The sequence below is a fragment of the Salmo trutta genome, chromosome 34 (assembly GCF_901001165.1).
Source record: "Salmo trutta chromosome 34, fSalTru1.1, whole genome shotgun sequence".
NCBI classification, from domain to species: domain Eukaryota; kingdom Metazoa; phylum Chordata; class Actinopteri; order Salmoniformes; family Salmonidae; genus Salmo; species Salmo trutta.
In genome coordinates this window covers 18,403,293-18,425,632 of record NC_042990.1, presented here as the reverse complement: position 1 = coordinate 18,425,632, position 22,340 = coordinate 18,403,293, and the positions used below count along the sequence as shown (strand labels likewise).

Sequence of the window (22,340 nt, the reverse complement as noted above, 5' to 3'; positions counted from 1 at the left end):
TTCCATAAACAATCTGCCGTTTCCAGCTACTATAGTCATTTACAACATGAACAATTTCTACACTGTATTTCTGAAAAAATTAATGTTTTTTTAATGGACAAAAAATGAGCTTTTCTTTAAAAAAACAATGACACTTCTAAGTGACCCCAAACTTTTGAACGGTAGTGTAAATATATATATATTTTTATTTAACCTTTATTTAACTAGACAAGTCAGTTAAGAACAAATTATTATTTACAAAGACGGCCTACCCTGGCCAAACCCTAACCAGGACGACGCTGGGCCAATTGTGCGCCGCCCTATGGGACTCCCAATCACGGCCGTTTGTGATACAGCCTGGAATTGAATCAGGGTCTGTAGTGATGCCTCTAGCACTGAGATGCAGTGCCTTAGACCGCTGCACCACTCGGGAGCCCATGTACAGGGCGGGAAAAAAGTATTTGATCCCCTGCTGATTTTGTACGTTTGCCCACTGATAAAGAAAGGATCAGTCTATAATTGTAATGGTAGGTTTATTTGAACAGTGAGAGACAGAATAACAACAAAAATATCCAGAAAACCGCATGTCAAAAATGTTATAAATTGATTTGCATTTTAATGAGCGAAATAAGTATTTGACCCCCTCTCAATCAGAAAGATTTCTGGCTCCCAGGTGTCTTTTATACAGGTAACGAGCTGAGATTATGAACACACTCTTAAAGGGAGTGCTCCTAACTGCAGCTTGTTACCTGTAAAAAAGACACCTGTCCACAGAAGCAATCAATTAATCAGATTCTAAACTCTCCACCATGGCCAAGACCAAAGAGCTCTCCAAGGATGTCAGGGACAAGATTGTAGACCTACACAAGGCTGGAATGGGCTACAAGACCATCGCCAAGCAGCTTGGTGAGAAGGTGACAACATTTGGTGCGATTATTCGCAAATGAAAGAAACACAAAAGAACTGTCTATCTCTCTGCCTGGGGCTCCATGCAAGATCTCACCTCGTGTGGTTGCAATGATCATGAGAACGGTGAGGAATCAGCCCAGAACTACACAGGAGGATCTTGTCAATGATCTCAAGGCAGCTGGGACCATAGTCACCAAGAAAACAATTGGTAACACACTACGCCGTGAAGGACTGAAATCCTACAGCGCCCGCAAGGTCCCCCTGCTCAAGAATACATATACATGCCCGTATGAAGTTTGCCAATGAACATCTGAATGATTCAGAGGACAACTGGTGAAAGTGTTGTGGTCAGATGAGACCAAAATGGAGCTCTTTGGCATCAACTCAAATCGCCGTGTTTGGAGGAGGAGGAATGCTGCCTATCACCCCAAGAACACCATCCCCACTGTCAAACATGGAGGTGGAAACATTATGCTTTGGGGGTGTTTTTCTGCTAAGGGGACAGGACAACTTCACCACATCAAAGGGACGATGGACGGGGCCATGTACCGTCAAATCTTGGGTGAGAACATCCTTCCCTCAGCCAGGGCATTGAAAATGGGTCGTGGATGGGTATTCCAGCATGACAATGACCCAAAACACACGGCCAAGGCAACAAAGGAGTGGCTCAAGAAGAAGCACATTAAGGTCCTGGAGTGGAGGGAGCTGAAGGTTAGAGTTGCCAAACGTCAGCCTCGAAACCTTAATGACTTGGAGAAGATCTGCAAAGAGGAGTGGGACAAAATCCCCCAATCCTGAGATGTGTGCAAACCTGGTGGCCAACTACAAGAAATGTCTGACCTCTGTGATTGCCAACAAGGGTTTTGCCACCAAGTCCTAAGTCATGTTTTGCAGAGGGGTCATATACTTATTTCGCTCATTAAAATGCAAATCATTTTATAAAAACTTTTACATGCAATTTTCTGGATTTTTTTGTTGTTATTCTGTCTCTCACTGTTCAAATAAACCTACCATTAAAATTATAGACTGATCATTTCTTTGTAAGTGGGCAAAAGTACAAAATCAGCAGGGGATCAAATACTTTTTTCCCCCACTGTACAAACGTATGTGGACTCCCCTTCAAATTAGTGGATTTGGCTATTTCAGCTACACCCGTTGCTGACAGGTGTATAAAATAGAGCACACAGCCATGCAATCTCCATAGACAGACATTGGCAGTATAATTGTCTTACTGAAGAGCTCAGTGACTTTCAATATGGCACATTCATAGGATGCCACCTTTTCAACAAGTCAGTTTGTCAAATTGATGTCCTGCTAGAGCTGCCCCGGTCAACTGTAAGTACTGTTATTGTGAAGTGGAAACGTCTAGGAGCCACAACGGCTCATCCACGAAGTGGTAGGTCACACAAGCTCACAGAACAGGACCGGCGAATGCTGAAGCACCTAGCGCGTAAAAACACTTGTCCTCTGTTGCAACACTCACTACCGAGTTCCAAACTGCCTCTGGAAGCAACGTCAGTACAATAACTGTTTGTCGGGAGCTTCATGAAATGGGTTTCCATGGCCAAGCAGACGCACACAAGCCTAAGATCACCCTGGGCAATGCCAAGCGTTGGCTGATGGGGTGTATAGCTCGCCGCCATTGGACTCTGGAGCAGTGGAAATGCGTTCTCTGGAGTGATGATCACGCTTCACCATCTGGCAGTCCGACGGACAAATCTGAGTTTGGCGGATGCCAGGAGAACGCTACCTGCCCGAATGCATAGTGCCAACTGTAAAGTTAGGTGAAGGAGGAATAATGGTTTGGGCCGTTTTTTGTGATTTTTGGCAAAGCCCCTTACTTCCAGTGAAGGGAAATCTTAACACTACAGCATACAATGACATTGAAGATAATTTTGAGCTTCCAACTTTGTGGCAACAGTTTGGGGAAGGCCCTTTCCTGTTTCAGCATGACAATGCCCCCGTGCCCAAAGCGATGTCCATATAGAAATAGTTTGTCAAAATCAGTGTGGAAGATCTTGACTGGCCTGCACAGAGTCCTGACCTCAACCCCATCAAACACCTTTGGGATGAGTTGGAATGCCGACTGTGAGCCAGGCCTAATCGCCCAACATCAGTGCCCGACCTCCCTAATGCTCTTGTGGCTGAAAGGATCTAGTGGAAAGCCTTCCCAGAAGAGTGGAGGTTGTGATAGCAGCAAAGGGGAACCAACTCCATATTTATGCCCATGATTTTGAAATGAGGTGTTCGACAGGCAGATGTCCACATACTTTTGATCATGTTGTGTATGTGTGAAATAGTCAGGGATCCGTTCATGATAGAAACCTGTTGGAACCGTACCGGTACTGCGTACAGCAGCTGGGGTCTGTTATGTGACATAGCGTATGGGGCGTTCCATTCTGTCAGACACACACGCGCACAAACACACACGCACAGATGTTCCATGCTATCAGGACATGATTCAGTCTTCAGTCTAAACCTTTTGTTGATAGCCCAGCCTTCTATCTGCTCTGCTTGCATGAATGCAGGCAGTGTACTGTTCCCAACAGGCTCACACGCACACACATCACGCACTCTAAAAATAGCAACACATTGGCAGGACTCTAAATTCAACCAGCCCAAACTTAATGAAGCACATTTCATTTGCCGTGGGAGTGAGTAGGAGGGCTGTAGACGTATTGTCAGTGTTGTGCCAGAGGAGCCACTGTGGGATCACCACATATTGATCGTGGATCCTGAGGATTGACCAGCCGCTGATCTGCTTCTCCTCTTTCTCGCTGCTGCCGCCTTCTGCCCAGTGATGATGATGGTTCTATCCTGGTATGATGGCAGCCATTTTGACCACTACCACACCTAAAAAACAGACACCAACCCCCACAGTACTAGGCTAGCTAGGTCACCAGTGGTTGCTTTTTCAGATGAGACTATCTGAATTAGTGATGCACCGATATGCCATTTTTGGCCGATATCCAATATTTTCCTTGCCAAAAATACGATACCGTATTAAACATTTTAGCGGCCTTTTAAGCATTCTAGTACAGTTAAATAGTTGAAACACACACACATACTGACCAAAAAGTATTTTTTTTGGGCATTTACATATGTCCCCATTACCAGTAAAACATAATCAAAACCAATTTCTTTCACTTACTCACTGTGCTGTTTCATTTGTTCAGTCTCAACCAGGATTTCATCATACATGTCAAGCTGTGAAGTTTCAGCTCTGTCTGTCCGTGGCTTCACTTCCTCGGTCTGTTTCCGTCTTGTCCAGCTGTGTCTAACATTTCACGTAAACCCTTTTTCTTGTCTGCATCGAAGTAGCGGTCGTTCTACCTAGCATCGAGCATGGTGGCGACACAGTAAAGAGGCTCAGAGAGAATGCCACAGAATTGCTTGTTCACAGCCTCTTGTAGAGTAAGTTTTAACCACACGGTCTGTGTCGGCAGTTTGGTTGAGCAGGCGTTTCAATGCCATGACAGAGGGTTTCACGTCTGCTGCAGACGCAGTTGAAGAGCTTATTTCTCGAGTCAATTGTTTGAATGGAGCTAGGAGTGTGTTCATGTTTCCAAGTTTCAAACATGTTCTCAAATGCCATTGAAATGCAGCAGCGGTATGAGAACCAGCACATTCTTGAGCATGCAATACGGCTTTCCTCAGAACGAAATCCTCGTCGACCCACTGTGCTGTCAGACTCGGTATGCTCATGGGGCTGACATCGCTGGTCCAAATGTCAGTCGTGAAGCTAATAGCAGTGACGCCCATAGCAAGTGGCTCAGGGATGTGCGCTTTAACAATACTGCGTAACTCCGGTAGGGCAACAAAAATAGCGCCTACTTGGTAGTGGTAGTAGCAGAAGGGGTCTCATCCATAGTCTCAGGGTTTGATGGTTGTGGATGTGTTTGGAGGTACAAACAGTCAGAGACACAGCTAGTCAGATGATTTGCATGTCCATCTGTTTAAAAGCCATCAGTGGTGGCTCTAAGAAGAAAGGAGCTACCCTGGGCCGCCAAGTGTGGGGAATGGGTTGCCAAGTTTGGTAAGTTATTCTGTCCGACGGGATGGGGGGCCTCTCCATCAATCAATAACGGTGAATAACTGATCTCATGGCTCATTCGTCAGCGTAACATAGCGCTGTCCAAAAAGATCTGGTGGTGTGTGTGGGGGGGTGTTTGTGAACATTAGAACACACGTACACATTACATAAAGAAACCCATTAAGGAGCACTCATCCATTCCTGTCCAGTTCTAACATCACAGCATCAAAGGTGTTGGTCCTTTCATCACAGACCGTTTCCTAGCTGCTGTAGGAGGCTGTTTCTTCTTTCCTCACCAGTCTTTCTCTCTCCTCTATTCTACAGCTTGTCTCTGTCTGTTTCTCCTCTCCAGCTTGTCTCTGTCTGACTGTCTTTCTCCTCTCCAGCTTGTCTCAGGCTGACTGTCTTTCTCCTCTCCAGCCTGTCTGTCTTTCTCTTCTCCAGCTTGTCTGTCTGTTTCTCCTCTCCTGTCTATCTGTCTATCTGTCTATCTGTCTGTCTGTCTGTCTGTCTGTCTGTCTGTCTGTCTGTCTGTCTGTCTGTCTGTCTGTCTGTCTGTCTGTCTGTCTGTCTGTCTGTTCTCCAGCCTGTCTCTGTCTGTTTCCCCTCTCCAGCCTGTCTCTGTCTGTTTCCCCTCTTCAGCCTGTCTCTGTCTGTTTCTCCTCTCCAGCCTGTATGTCTGTCTGTTTCTCCTCTCCAGCCGGTCACTCTGTCTGTTTCTCCTCTCCAGCCGGTCTGTTTCTCCTCCCCAGCCGGTCTGTCTGTCTGTTTCTCCTCTCCAGCCGGTCTGGCTGTCTGTTTCTCCTCTCCAGCCGGTCTGTCTGTCTGTTTCTCCTCTCCAGCCGGTCTGTCTGTCTGTTTCTCTTCACCAGCTTGTCTCTGTCTGTTTCTCCTCTCCAGCTTGTCTCTGTCAGTTTCTCCTCTCCAGCTTGTCTCTGTCTGACTGTCTATCTCCTCTCCAACCTGTCTCTGTCTGTCTGTTTCTCTTCTCCAGCCTGTCTCTGTCTGGCTTTCACATGCACATTCTCTTTTTCTTTCTTATTTTTCCACACAGACAAAAGGCAACATTCCTTGGAAAAAGACAGTTAAGTTTTAAGAATGGTCTTAAATGAGAATAATGTACAACAGGAGGTACTCAAAACACAACTGATGTCTCAACTCTACCAGCTGTGTAGTGATGTCTCAACTTTACCAGCTGTGTACTGATGTTTCAACTCTACCAGCTGTGTAGTGATGTGTCAACTCTACCAGCTGTGTACTGATGTCTCAACTCTACCAGCTGTGTAGTGATGTCTCAACTCTACCAGCTGTGTAGTGATGTGTCAACTCTACCAGCTGTGTAGTGATGTGTCAACTCTACCAGCTGTGTACTGATGTCTCAACTCTACCAGCTGTGTACTGATGTCTCAACTCTACCAGCTGTGTAGTGATGTCTCAACTCTACCAGCTGTGTAGTGATGTCTCAACTCTACCAGCTGTGTACTGATGTCTCAACTCTACCAGCTGTGTACTGATGTCTCAACTCTACCAGCTGTGTACTGATGTCTCAACTCTACCAGCTGTGTACTGATGTCTCAACTCTACCAGCTGTGTACTGATGTCTCAACTCTACCAGCTGTGTACTGATGTCTCAACTCTACCAGCTGTGTAGTGATGTCTCAACTCTACCAGCTGTGTACTGATGTCTCAACTCTACCAGCTGTGTACTGATGTCTCAACTCTACCAGCTGTGTACTGATGTCTCAACTCTACCAGCTGTGTAGTGATGTCTCAACTCTACCAGCTGTGTACTGATGTCTCAACTCTACCAGCTGTGTACTGATGTCTCAACTCTACCAGCTGTGTACTGATGTCTCAACTCTACCAGCTGTGTAGTGATGTGTCAACTCTACCAGCTGTGTACTGATGTCTCAACTCTACCAGCTGTGTAGTGATGTCTCAACTCTACCAGCTGTGTAGTGATGTGTCAACTCTACCAGCTGTGTAGTGATGTGTCAACTCTACCAGCTGTGTACTGATGTCTCAACTCTACCAGCTGTGTAGTGATGTCTCAACTCTACCAGCTGTGTAGTGATGTCTCAACTCTACCAGCTGTGTAGTGATGTCTCAACTCTACCAGCTGTGTAGTGATGTCTCAACTCTACCAGCTGTGTAGTGATGTCTCAACTCTACCAGCTGTGTAGTGATGTCTCAACTCTACCAGCTGTGTACTGATGTCTCAACTCTACCAGCTGTGTACTGATGTCTCAACTCTAGACTCATACCAGCTGTGTACTGATGTCTCAACTCTACCAGCTGTGTACTGATGTCTCAACTCTACCAGCTGTGTACTGATGTCTCAACTCTACCAGCTGTGTACTGATGTCTCAACTCTACCAGCTGTGTACTGATGTCTCAACTCTACCAGCTGTGTACTGATGTCTCAACTCTACCAGCTGTGTACTGATGTTTCAACTCTACCAGCTGTGTAGTGATGTCTCAACTCTACCAGCTGTGTACTGATGTCTCAACTCTACCAGCTGTGTACTGATGTCTCAACTCTACCAGCTGTGTACTGATGTCTCAACTCTACCAGCTGTGTACTGTAGGTGAACTCTGATGGCTCACCTGCTTTCCAGGCCACAAACCTCGGCAGTCTGCCTCCCTCCCTCCTCTTAGAGAGACACCAATGTCCTCAACCCTTTCACTCCACTTTCTTCCTCCCTCCTCTTAAATCCCTGAGTTAATGGAGACATCATTAGAGTTTGCCCCGGCCCCTAATAAAGTGTCACGGTAATTAAAATACCATATTTCTAGCAGGGGGCGTCCATGTTTCTCCGACTGTCTCTTTGTCTCTGCTGGCAGACATGATTAACACAGCGGAGGGTAGTACCAAGAGAGAGAGGGGGAGACAACTGATTTATCCTCCCCACCGTTTAGCTGAACCATCAATCAGGATGCACTGACACAGCAGCTTAGCCAATCAGGAGACAGCGCCGTAGAACAGGGCTGTGGAAACAGTCACCACAGCAGTAGCTTAATAGCAAAAACGATCAGGAAGTCATCTGGGCAAAGTTTATAATGTGGCAACTTGCACATCGCAGACGTTGGCGCTGTATCAGAGGTAGAAATGTTTTAAAATTGAACCATTTCAACAAGTATCTACCCGGGAGACTGACTGACTGACTGACTGACTGACTGACTGACTGACTGACTGACTGACTGGGCTTCTAAAGATCTAAGATGTGAATAAATTATTCAAGGCAGCCAACTATTTGTCTCCGTTTCGGTCTTTGAATTCTAAACTCTAAATTCTCCTCACAGTCATAGCTCAGAGATACCCTTGGTGTTGTGATCACTAAACTGACCTTTAAATTTCATATCGGATACATCAATAAATGAATTAGTCAACATAATATCAGTATAATTATATCATGGTTTTTCCATCTTGTGTAGGTTTTAGGTTAGCAAACGGTGTATTCTGTGTATGGTAGCTACTGTACTGGCTTGTGTGCTTGTGTTCTGACTGGGTCTGCATCTCTTTTCAATTTGAAGAGAGTAGGCAGGACACTTGCTCACAATTACACGCTTGATGTTTTATTATTTGAAGTTAAAAACATCTGCTCGCTCTCTCCCCAGTACCCGTCAGTGTGTGTACCTGTGGTTGGTTCTAACCCGGTTCTATCTATTTCCCTACAACCCGTCAGTGTGTGGTTCTTTATTTTTTAAGATGTTATTTTTAAGATCCTACCGATCCTCGACTTCGGCGATGTCATCTACAAAATAGCCTCCGATACCCTACTCAATAAACTGGATGCAGTCTATCACAGTGCCATCCATTTTGTCACCAAAGCCCCATATACTAACCTCCACTGCGACCTTTACGCTCTCGTTGGCTGGCCCTCGCTTCATACTCGTTGCCAAACCCACTGGCTCCAGGTCATCTACAAGACCCTGCTAGGTAAAGTCCCCCCTTATCTCCGCTCACTGGTCACCATAGCAGCACCCACCTGTAGCACGCGCTCCAGCAGGTATATCTCTCTGGTCACCCCCAAAGCCAATTCCTCCTTTGGCAGTCTCTCCTTCCAGTTCTCTGCTGCCAATGACTGGAACGAACTACAAAAATCTCTGAAACTGGAAACACTTATCTCCCTCACTAGCTTTAAGCACCAGCTGTCAGAGCAGCTCACAGATCACTGCACCTGTACGTAGCCCATCTATAATTTAGCCCAAACAACTCCCTCTTCCCCTACTGTATTTATTTATTTATTTTTCTCCTTTGCACCCCATTATTTTTATTTCTACTTTGCACTTTCTTACACTACAAATCTACCATTCCAGTGTTTTACTTGCTATATTGTATATACTTTGCCATCATGGCCTTTTCTGCATTTATCTCCCTTATCTCACCTAATTTGCACACATTGTATATAGACTTATTTTTCTACTGTATTATTGACTGTATGTTTGTTTTACTCCATGTGTAACTCTGTGTTGTTGTATGTGTCGAACTGCTTTGCTTTATCTTGGCCAGGTCGCAATTGTAAATGAGAACTTGTTCTCAACTTGCCTACCTGGTTAAATAAAGGTGAAATAAATAAAAAAAATAAATGTAACCTTTATTTAACTAGGCAAGTATGTTAAGAACAAATTCTTATTTACAATGATGGCCTACCAAAAGGCAAAAGGCCTCCTGCAGGGATGGGGGCTGGGATAGAAAATATATATATATAAACACACATCATGGCATGTTAGTAACACATGACAACACGGCATGGTAGCAACACAACATGACAACAACATGGTAGCAACACAACATGGCAGCAGCACAACGTTGTAGCAGCACAAAACATGGTACAAACGTTATTGGGCACAGACAACAGCGCAAAGGGCAAGAAGGTAGAGACAACAATACATCATGCAAAGCAGGCACAATTGTCAGTAAGAGTGTCCATGATTGAGTCTTTGAATGAAGAGATGGAGATAAAACTGTCCATTTTGAGTGTTTTTTGCTGCTCGTTCCAGTCGCTAGCTGCAGTGAACTGGAAAGAGGAGCGACCCAGGGATGTGTGTGCTTTGGGGACCTTTAACAGAATGTGACTGGCAGAATGGGTGTTGTATGTGGAGGATGAGGGCTGCAGTAGATATCTCAGATAGGGTGTAATGAGGCCTAAGAGGGTTTTATAAGTAAGCATCCACCAGTGGGTCTTGCGATGGGTATACAGAGATGACCAGTTTACAGAGGAGTATAGAGTGCAGTGATACATCCTATAAGGAGCATTGGTGGCAAATCTGATGGCCAAATGGTACAGACCTTTTAGCTGCTTGAGAGCACCCTTACCTACCGATCTATACAATACGTCTCCATAATCTAGCATGGGTAGGATGGTCATCTGAATCAGGGTTAGTTTGGCAGCAAGGGTGAAAGAGGAATGATTACGAAAAAGGCAACCAAGTCTAGATTTTACCTTAGTCTGCAGCTTTGATATGTGCTGAGAGAAGGACAGTGCACTGTCTAGCCATACTCCAAAGTACTTGTATGAGGTGACTACCTCAAGCTCTAAACCCTCAGAGGTAGCAATCACACCTGTGGGAGGAGGTGCATTCTTCTTACCAAACCACATGACCTTTGTTTTGGATGTGTTCAGAACAAGGTTAAGGGCAGAGAAAGCTTGTTGTAGACTTGGTGGAGACAACCAAGCATTGAAGGTGTTCCTTGTTAAAGATTGCCACTCCACCACCTTTGGAAGATCTGTCTTGCCGAAAAAAGTTAGAACCAGAAAGGTTAACATCAGTATTCAAAACACTTCCTTAACTACGTTTGAGTAATGACGAACACATCTGGATTGGATCTGTGAACCCATACTTTCAATTGATACTTTTTAGGTACTAAGCTTCTAGTGTTAACGTGCAGAATACCCAGGTTTTTCTGAGAGCAGAAATCAGTGAAGCAGATATCAGAGCACAAATCAGAATTGGGGCTAGTAACAGTAGATGGGCCAGGGTGTACATGCACATTTCCAGATATCATCAGCAGTAATACAATCAAGGCACGGCAGAGGACAGGGAGAGCTCTGCAGTGCTGATTTATGACATCTGAATGTGCATCAGATGGCAACAAGATCATCAGAGAGTCAGAGTCCCCAGTGTGGGAACAACAGTATGTCTCACGGTCAGGTAAACAAGCAAGTTCATAGTCAACAAAGCAGGCAGGAGTCCTGAGGCAAATAGCAATTAAGCACAAGAAAAAATATAACGACTTGGGGCTAGCCGTTGTTAGTTCAGAGTCACTCGCCCCAACAGTGCGTGTGTGCTGGATGCGAGCAAAACCTCTGGAGAGAGGGGGGAGTGTGGCGGGTGTTACCTGTACCAGACGGGGAGACAGGCCAGGGCAGACAGTGAACAGGTCACCAGGTGGAATCCAATCAGCAGTGCAGCAGGCAACGGGAGTAGGTGTCACACCCACTTGGGAGAATCTTTTTTCGGGAGGCAGATTCCTTGTAGAAAATCCCAGCTAGCTAGCTAATGTAGCTAGCATGTCTGTCCACTGTTTTTTTCCAAGTGGAAAAGGAGGTCGTTAGCTAGCTATACCCCTTCAGTTTCGGCGAATGGTCCTTTACAACGTCCAAACAAAGTTGTCCTGTAGCTGTTATATTTTGGAGATTGTGAGGAGGATATCTTCTGATGTGGAGACCCGGGTTCTATCTTTCTCCCCTATAACCCGTCAGTGTGTATGTGTGGTTCTAACCCGGTTCTATCTTTCACCCCAGAACCCGTCAGTGCCACCTGCTGCTGGACGTGTTCAATTCAACAGAACATGAGCTGACGGTCAGCGCCAACAACAACCAGGACCTGGTGCTGCACGCCTCAGAGTGTCAGAGGTATGTGACCTTTAACCTGCCCATTCACAAGGGAGTCAGTGGATAACATTCTACTCCATTCTATGTATTAAATGTACACATATTGTGGGCCAGGTTTCTCTTATGAACATGAGCACATAAATGAATCTACGGATATGAACACAAACACAAATCCAACCAGTCAGAGTCATATGAGTGGACGATGTACACTGACCAAGCCTGTGTTGTGTGATTATGTGATGTATATAGCCTGCAGTGTATTTTCTGTCTTCAGGTCTGTTAAACTGGTTTCTTATAGCCTGTAGTTGGGCTTATGAGACTGTAATGGCGAGGAATGGATTAGTTCTGACCGGTCTATTATTGACATCCCTCTGATCCCATTTGTGATGTTTTTACTGGGGTCAATAATGACAGCTTCTGGAACAGCCCTTTAAAGGGATAGTTCACCCAAATTACAAAATTACATTGATTTCCTTACCCTGTCAGCCCCCCATACTCAACGGACCCATAACGGGTCAATACGGACCGCCAGTCGAGCTTCGGCCCCAGGTATCATACAAGCCCACATAAGACCTGGAAAATACCTTTAAACCCCCCCTTTACTAACCTAAACTCTCTAAATATGTCTATGAAGCTGCTCATTTCACTGGATTTTAGTATGAGACAAGATTTTCCTGTTGACTTTGAACACTAAGCGGGGAAGCTCCATCAGTAGCTAGCTGTATCTCTAAAGTCAGTAGCTAGCTGTATCTCTAAAGTCAGTAGCTAGCTGTATCTCTAAAGTCAGTAGCTAGCTGTATCTCTAAAGTCAGTAGCTAGCTGTATCTCTAAAGTCAGTAGCTAGCTGTATCTCTAAAGTCAGTAGCTAGCTGTATCTCTAAAGTCAGTAGCTAGCTGTATCTCTAAAGTCAGTAGCTAGCTGTATCTCTAAAGTCAGTAGCTAGCTGTATCTCTAAAGTCAGTAGCTAGCTGTATCTCTAAAGTCAGTAGCTAGCTGTATCTCTAAAGGCACATTCATTCTGCATTGATGAAGACATGTTGGAAGTTTGTTTACAGTGAGCTACTGTACGTCTTGACATGGGATTATTCCGACACTGTCGCTCGCTTCCTCTCCCTTCCTTTCCCCTTCCCATCTCTGAACCTCGCCTCTCTCCCTGCCTCCATTCCTCTCTTCCTCATACCGCCTGTTAACCCTCTGAACATTAGCGAATTCTGATTCCTGTCACAGCTATCTCTGAGCAGCGTCCTCCTCCTGCGATGAGTGCCGGTGGGGAAGTGTGCGTGTGTGGGGAACACCACGTGGGTGACCCACAAGCCCTACATGAGAGGAATGCTCTGGGGGGTTGTTCTTTTCAGCCACTCAAACATTTTTCACAATATCCTTTTCTAGGACTTTATTTAATTTAACCTTTATTTAACTATGCAAGTCAGTTAAGAACACATTCTTATGTACAATGACGGCCTAGGACAGATTTTTACCTTGTCAGCTCGGGGATTCGATCTAGCAACCTTTCGGTTACGGGCCCAACGCTCTAACCACTAGGCTACCTACCTGCCGCCGACTATTGGACAATGTAGCTTTTAGGACAGCTCTACAAATGACTAGCTTATAGCTATTTCCCTGTCTCCTTAGTATAGTGCTACTTTGTATCCTTTTGGCCTGTGAATGTTTGTCTTTCTTATACTCTACACGGCCGGTTCATAAGTTAGGTCCATTTCGCTGTTCAAAAGATGGAGGGAGGTCTCCTAACTTTTCCAGGAAAGCGACAGTAAGACTTTGGAGCGCCTTCTTCTCTAGTCTATTGGTACAATGAGAACACGCTAGGAATGACGCACCAACTGCATTCAGAGACGTCTTTTTAAAGAGGTTGTGTTATCTTTTAAAGAGTTGTAATTAAGAGTGTGCACGTGAGCCAGTGCACAGGCAGGTCAGCGGTTCATTTTTAATCGCTGGTATTACAGCTGCGGTGGAGACAAAGAGCTCTGAATCCCGCTTGAGCTTCCATACATTAGAACAGGAAAACACGCTCAGTAAACTTAAGCCCTGGATTCTATAAGATATTAAGAAGGGAAATTGTCCAAATAATTTTTTATGCAGTTTATTTACTTTTTTTTTAACAATTATTCCGTCTGTATATATTGCGTTATTAACAAAAACCCTCTTTGTTTATGTAGTGCTTTTGTAGTAGTTTAAAGTTAAGCTGGGACATGTTATTTGCATTAATACAACAATGCATATGGCATATGGATGCAGAGAAGGAGTAATTAAGAAAAAAACTCACTCTGTTTATATAGTGCTATTCTATTAGTTTAAAGGTACAATGGGGATTTTAATTTACAGAAATACTTCGCTGCTCGTTCACGGCAGAAAGAAAGAGGTTTGGTTGCTTTCATGTTCTCCCATCTTTCAACGCTCAGCCTCCTCCTAGATCTTTAACCCTCGCTCCTGTTCATTACTGCTGAAAGACAGATGAGAGGAGCAAGCGATATGAATGAGAATGGCCCCTCTGATGTTTGGAAGCCCTAGAAAGCTCGAACACAGACCTCTGTCTGCCTCTTCAACCAGACATGCTTTTGTATGAGGTTTTCACCGTGGGGGACAGGGAGAATAGAGAGAGCAGGACTTGTGTCTATTTTAGTTTGGTTGTTTTGTCTTTGTGCTCTCCAAAATTCATTGACCCCTTTGGTGTTTAGGTTCATCTTTGTCTTGATTTGTATGGGCAGCTACAGTATTATTCATGACTTTAATGAAATTCACAGCATGAGACCTCAAGGGACCATAACCCACAATTAAAATGACAGAACCTTTATGCAGACCTGAGTCAAGCTAAGTAAGCCAATGTAGCGGGGACGACTGACATACTTGTTGATGAACAGAACGCTAAATACACTCAGTTGCCAGTTTATTAGGTACACCCATCTAGAACCGAGTACCAGAACAGACAGAATTCTTCTGGAAATTCTTGCTAAATTGGTATCAAGGGACCTAACGTGTGCCAGGGAAACATTCTCCATACCATTACACCACCGCTACCAGCATGTACTGTTGACAGCAGGCAGAATGGGGCCATGGACTCATGCTGCTTACGCCAAATCCTGACTCAGCATGACGCAACGCCATCAGCATGACGCAACAGTAACTGGAATTGGTTGGACCAGGTGATGTGTTGTTCAGTGTTGGGGATGGCGTTCCCACTGGAGCAGCTTCTTCTTGTGTTTAGCTGATAGGAGTGGAACCCAGTGTGGTCGTCTGCTGCATTAAATCAACCAGTTGTGCGTTCCGAGATGTTGTTCTGCGTCGTTATTGGCCTGTTTGTGGCCCGATCTCTCTCATCAACGAGCTGTTTGCGCCCACAGGACTGCCGCTGGCTAGATGTTTTTTGTTTGTTGCACCGTTCTCAGTAAACCCTAGACACTGTCGTGTTTGAAAAGCCCAGGAGGCCGGTCATTTCTGAGATACTGGAACCGGCGTGCCTGGCACCGATGATCATACCAAGCTCAAAGTTAGAAAAATATACAGGATTGTTATTTTAAAACGAGGGCTTTAAAGACCTAGATAGATTACATGCAAATGTTTAAAATATTGTCCCATTCTAATGTTCAATCAAACAGGAACTGATTGCCTGATACCTGTCTGCCTGCTTTATATAGCAAGCCACGGTGGCCATGGTGACTCACTGTCTGTAGGTGCAAGCCATTTTCGTGAACAAGGGGGTGTACCTAATAAACTGACCACTGGATGTATATCTGTGAGCTTCCAAACAAACTACTATGAGAAACGTGTTCCCTTAGCCCTAGGAAACTCGAAGACAAATGGACCAGAGCCAACAGCCATGGCTGTTGTTCTCCACATTGACTTCCTTGTGTGCGAGTGTATTTTTGTGCATGTGCCGTTTTAAGTGCCTGAAGTGTATCAGTTTAAGCTCTGACTGCCAGACAGAGAGAATCCCTGAGGAATGTCGTCTTTTTAAATCTCTGCCTGTCTGTCTGTTCTGTGTGAACGAAAGCTCAGGGTGAACATCCTTGACTGGAGCATCTCCTTGTGTGGTGATGAAGCCTTCCTTTTCAACCCAGCCTTATCATAGTCCCCGTAATATCCTTGAAGTTTCTTTGCTCCGTTCATGCTGCAGGCTGCTGGTATTTTACTCTCTATTCCGGACGTCACAGACGACCAATCCTCATAGCTTTTAGCCGTACCCTTACCCTCCTCTGTTCCTCTGGTGATGTAGAGGTGAATCCAGGCCCTGCAGTGCCTAGCTCCACTCCTATTCCCCAGACTCTCTCTTTTGATGACTTCTGTAACCGTAGTAGCCTTGGTTTCATGCATGTTAACATTAGAAGCTTCCTCCCTAAGTTTGTTTTATTCACTGCTTTAGCAAACTCTGCCAACCCGGATGTCCTAGCCGTGTCTGAATCCTGGCTTAGGAAGTCCACCAAAAACTCTGAAATCTTCATCCCTAACTACAACATTTTCAGACAAGATAGAACGGCCAAAGGGGGCGGTGTTGCAATCTACTGCAGAGATTGCCTGCAGAGTTCTGTCCTACTATCCAGGTCTATACCCAAACAATTTGAACTTCTACTTTTAAAAATCCATCTCTCGAAAAACAAGTCTCTCACAGTTGTCGCCTGCTATAGACCACCCTCGGCCCCCAGCTGTGCTCTGGACACCATATTTGAACTGATTGCCCCCCATCTATCTTCAGAGCTTGTGCTGCTAGGTGACTTAAACTGGGACATGCTTAACACCCCAGCCATCCTACAATCCAAGCTTGATGCCCTCAATCTCACACAAATTATTAATGAACCCACCAGGTATCACCCCAAAGCCGTAAACACGGGCACCCTCATAGATCATAGATCATCCTAACCAACTTACCCTCTAAAAACACCTCTGCTGTTTTCAACCAAGATCTCAGCGATCACTGCCTCATTGCCTGCATCCGTAATGGGTCAGCGGTCAAACGACCTCCACTCATCACTGTCAAGCGCTCCCTGAAACATTTCAGCGAGCAAGCCTTTCTAAACGACCTGGCCCGGGTATCCTGGAAGGATATTGACCTCATCCCGTCAGTAGAGGATGCCTGGTTATTTTTTTAAAATGCCTTCCTCTCCATCTTAAATAAGCATGCCCCATTCAAGAAATTTAGAACCAGGAACAGATATAGCCCTTGGTTCTCTCCAGACCTGACTGCCCTTAACCAACACAAAAACATCCTGTGGCGTTCTGCATTAGCATCGAACAGCCCCTGTGATATGCAACTTTTCAGGGAAGTTAGAAACCAATATACACAGGCAGTTAGAAATGCCAAGGCTAGATTTTTCAAGCAGAAATTTGCTTCCTGCAACACAAACTCAAAAAAGTTCTGGGACACTGTAATGTTCATGGAGAATAAGAACACCTCCTCCCAGCTGCCCACTGCACTGAGGATAGGAAACTCTATTACCACTGATAAACCTACTATATTTGAGAGTTTCAAAAGGCATTTTTCTACGGCTGGCCATGCTTTCCACCTGGCTACCCCTACCGCAGTCAACAGCACTGCACCCCCCACAGCTACTCGCCCAAGCCTTCCCCATTTCTCCTTCTCCCAAATCCATTCAGCTGATGTTCTGAAAGAGCTGCAAAATCTGGACCCCTACAAATCAGCCGGGCTAGACAATCTGGACCCTTTCTTTCTAAAATGATCTGCCGAAATTGTTGCAACCCCTATTACTAGCCTGGAAAGCAGCTGCGGTCATCCCCCTCTTCAAAGGAGGGGACACTCTTGACCCAAACTGCTACAGACATATATCTATCCTACCCTGCCTTTCTAAGGTCTTCGAAAGCCAAGTCAACAAACAGATTACCGACCATTTCGAATCCCACCGCACCTTCTCCGCTATGCAATCTGCTTTCAGAGCTGGTCATGGGTGCACCTCAGCCACGCTCAAGGTCCTAAACGATATTGTAACCGCCATCGATAAGAAACAATACTGTGCTGCCGTATTCATTGACCTGGCCAAAGCCTTCGACTCTGTCAATCACCACATCCTCATCGGCAGACTCAATAGCCTTAGTTTCTCAAATGATTGCCTCGCCTGGTTCACCAACTGCTTCTCTGATAGAGTTCAGTGTGTCAAATCGGAGGGCCTGTTGTCCGGACCACTGGCAGTCTCTATGGGGGTGCCACAGGGTTCAATTCTTGGGCCAACTCTTTTCTCTGTATACATCAATGATGTCGCTCTTGCTGCTGGTGAGTCTCTGATCCACATCTACGCAGACGACACCATTCTGTATACTTCTGGCCCTTCTTTGGACACTGTGTTATCTACCCTCCAGACGACCTTCAATGCCATACAACTCTCCTTCTGTGGCCTCCAACTGCTCTTAAATACAAGTAAAACTAAATGCATGCTCTTCAACCGATCGCTGCCTGCACCTGCCCGCCTGTCCAGCATCACTACTCTGGACGGTTCTGACTTAGAATATGTGGACAACTACAAATACCTAGGTGTCTGGTTAGACTGTACACTCTCCTTCCAGACTCACATCAAACATCTCCAATCCAAAGTTAAATCTAGAATTGGCTTCCTATTTCGCAACAAAGCATCCTTCACTCATGCTGCCAAACATACCCTCGTAAAACTGACCATCCTACCGATCCTCGACTTCGGCGATGTCATTTACAAAATAGCCTCCAATACCCTACTCAACAAACTGGATGCAGTCTATCACAGTGCCATCCGTTTTGTCACCAAAGCCCCATATACTACCCACCACTGCGACCTGTACGCTCTCGTTGGCTGGCCCTCGTTTCATACTTGTCGCCAAACCCACTGGCTCCAGGTCATCTACAACACCCTGCTAGGTAAAGTCCCCCCTTATCTCCACTCACTGGTCACCATAGCAGCACCCACCTGTAGCACGCACTCCAGCAGGTATATCTCACTGGTCACCCCCAAAGCCAATTCCTCCTTTGGCCGTCTCTCCTTCCAGTTCTCTGCTGCCAATGGCTGGAACGAACTACAAAAATCTCTGAAACTGGAAACACTTATCTCCCTCACTAGCTTTAAGCACCAGCTGTCAGAGCAGCTCACAGATCACTGCACCTGTACATAGCCCATCTATAATTTAGCCCAAACAACTACCTCTTCCCCTACTGTATTTATTTATTTATTTTTCTCCTTTGCACCCATTATTTATATTTCTATTTTGTACTTTCTTCTACTACAAATCTACCATTCCAGTGTTTTACTTGCTATATTGTATTTACTTTGCCATCATGGCCTTTTTGCCTTTACCTCCCTTATCTCACATCATTTGCTCACATTGTATATAGTCTTATTTTTTTCTACTGTATCACTGATTGTATGTTGTTTCACTCCATGTGTAACTCTGTTGTTGAATGTTGTCGAACTGCTTTGCTTTATCTTGGCCAGGTCGCAATTGTAAATGAGAACTTGTTCTCAACTGGCCTACCTGGTTATATAAAGGTGAAATAAATAAATAAAAATGTCCTGCGTGGCCTGAAGCCTCTGTTTGAATCACAGGTCTCTGCTGAGGTTTTGGTCTTCCAGCTCTGTGGTGGTGGCGGCGGCCCATTTTGATCCGCTCAGCCTGGGTGATAGAGAACTTTGAAACAACAGCCCATTGCACAGCAATCTGAAATGAATCTTTTCCCAGCTACTGGCTGGTGAGGTTGTTTAAATGACACTAGGCTCGCTTGCAAATGTGTTATTATCAGTCTATGTTTTGGCCTTTTTTCATTAAAGACGTGATAGTTTTGCCAGCATCTGCATACTCTGATTATATCTTTAGGCAGACACGTGGGATGGCGTCCTGGATGCGTCCTGGATGCGTCCTGGATGCGTCCTGGATGCGTCCTGGATATGTCCTGGATGTGTCCTGGATGTGTCCTGGATGTGTCCTGGATGTGTCCTGGATGCGTCCTGGATGTGTCCTGGATGTGTCCTGGATATGTCCTGGATGTGTCCTGGATATGTGACACAGCTTAGAGAGAGCGAGAAAGAGACCTCTGGCACCCCAACAAGTGGTGACTGCTGTTTCTCACTTTACTCACACACTCAGTCAGACCTCTTTCTGTTTACACATGCCTATCGGCTCCAACACGTGTGTGTCACGCAAAGATGGTTTCCATGGTGACCACTTATCCACTCTCCTGTGCGTCTTACAAGAAGGCAGAGAATATTATCCGACCATTTCCTTACGGTGCTCTGTAATATCTGTCTGCTGAGGAGATGGGGACTGAGGTTTGTGTGTGCGTGCGTGCAGGGTTTTGGTGCTTCCTCTGCGATAGAGATGAGACCTGAATGTTCTGAGGTTCACTTCCTACTGCGGAAGGTTCACTTCACATCCAGGGGAAAAAAAATGTCTCGGTGATGCTATGTGAATTTGCTGTGAGGATAAATGTTTTTCCTAAACATGTTTTTCCCCTCTCCTTCCTTCCTTTTGTGAAATGGGTCCATCTGGGGACACATTCATTATGGAAATGTAATGGTATTTTTATAGAGGCTCCCACCCTCCCGAACTAGCACCACTATCCACTAGGAGTGGATTTAGGTGTGGGGCCATCAAGATCCCTGCTCACCTGTGTGTGTGTGTGTGTGTGTGTGTGTGTGTGTGTGTGTGTGTGTGTGTGTGTGTGTGTGTGTGTGTGTGTGTGTGTGTGTGTGTGTGTGTGTGTGTGATAGCATCAAAATGTAAGTAAGGTGAGAAATATATAGTGCTGTAGTATCAAAACACATTCAGAATCATAGTATTATATTTGCTTTGTCTTCTGAAACTTGTAAACAGTTGAAACCCTCAGGCCAGGCAACATCTTGTGTTTTCCTCTTGATCTACCTCTAATCCAATTCATTCACAGCTATAATCTCATCTAGTTGAAACCCAAACAGATGTTTTATCATTAGATATACCAACCTACTAGATAATTCACTAATGAAGCGTATCATTTCAACATCCAACAGTGTGTTCTCAAAGCTTTGTTTGTCCTCATAGAGAGAAACCTCGCGTTCTATAATGTCCCTGTCTGCAAACTCTGCATTGACTGAATTTAGATAGTATGTTGATCAATTCATTAGCAGATTCCTGCACTGAGGCATGTCCATGCTGTATATCCATACTGTAATTGTTCGTATAGATCTGTTTCTACAGCTGCCCATCTGATAGAGGTGTGTGTGTGCGTGTGCACGTGATACAGCAGGACCGGTATTGATGGAGATGAAGTCGGCCCTGAGGCTGCTGGTAACCGGGGGTTACGGGGAGTCAGCCGCATGCAGTCTAAAAATAGCGTCTTGCTCTCGCCCGCCTCCACACCGCCCGCCTCACTGTCAGCACATGAGCTCAAGCATAAATAGAGCCCTGGGCTCAGTCGCGCACACACACACACACACGCACACTGTCGCACACACACACACTGTCGCACACACACACACACACTGTCGCACACACACACACTGTCGCACACACACACACACACTGTCGCACACACACACACTGTCGCACACACACACACACACTGTCGCACACACACACACACACTGTCGCACACACACACACTGTCGCACGCACACACACACTGTCGCACACACACACACTGTCGCACACACACACACACACTGTCGCACACACACACTGTCACGCACACCCACACACACACTGTCGCGCACACACACACTGTCGCGCGCGCACACACACTGTCGTGCGCACACACACACTGTCGTGCGCACACACACTGTTGCGCGCACACACACTGTCGCACGCACACACACACTGTCGCACGCACACACACTGTCGCACACACACACACACACTGTCGCGCACACCCACACACACACTGTCGCGCGCGCACACACACACTGTCGTGCGCACACACACACTGTCGTGCACACACACACACTGTTGCGCGCACACACACTGTCGCGCGCACACACACATTGTCACGCGTTACACACACTCAGTTGCACACACACACACACTCAGTTGCCCACACACAGTCACACACACACACACAGACACAGTCTCACACACACTCAGTCACACACACACACTCAGTCACACACACACTCAGTCACACACACACTCAGTCACACACACACTCAGTCACACACACACTCAGTCACACACACACACTCAGTCACACACACACTCAGTCACACACACACTCAGTCACACACACACTCAGTCACACACACACACACTCAGTCACACACACACACACTCAGTCACACACACACACACACTCAGTCTCACACACACACTCAGTCACACACACACTCAGTCACACACACACACTCAGTCACACACACACACACACTCAGTCACACACACACTCAGTCACACACACACTCAGTCACACACACACTCAGTCACACACACACACTCAGTCACACACACACACTCAGTCACACCAACACACTCAGTCACACACACACACACTCAGTCACACACACACACTCAGTCACACACACACTCAGTCACACACACACACTCAGTCACACACACACACTCAGTCACACACACACACACTCAGTCACACACACACACACTCAGTCACACACACACACACTCAGTCACA

General features: G+C 45.7%; 1 protein-coding gene across 5 annotated transcripts in view; it reads left to right on the top strand.

Annotated features, from left to right (window-relative positions):
- Positions 1-22,340, top strand: part of trappc9 (trafficking protein particle complex subunit 9) — a 282,398-nt gene that overhangs the window by 176,977 nt on the left and 83,081 nt on the right. For all 5 annotated transcript variants that reach the window (XR_003871657.1, XR_003871656.1, XM_029732083.1 and 2 more), the window contains one exon: positions 11,671-11,781. Coding sequence is in view for 3 of the 5 variants with exons in the window: in XM_029732083.1 (XP_029587943.1) it covers positions 11,671-11,781 (111 nt within the window). In the remaining 2 variants the exon portion in view is untranslated. The remainder of the gene's footprint in view (positions 1-11,670; positions 11,782-22,340) is intronic.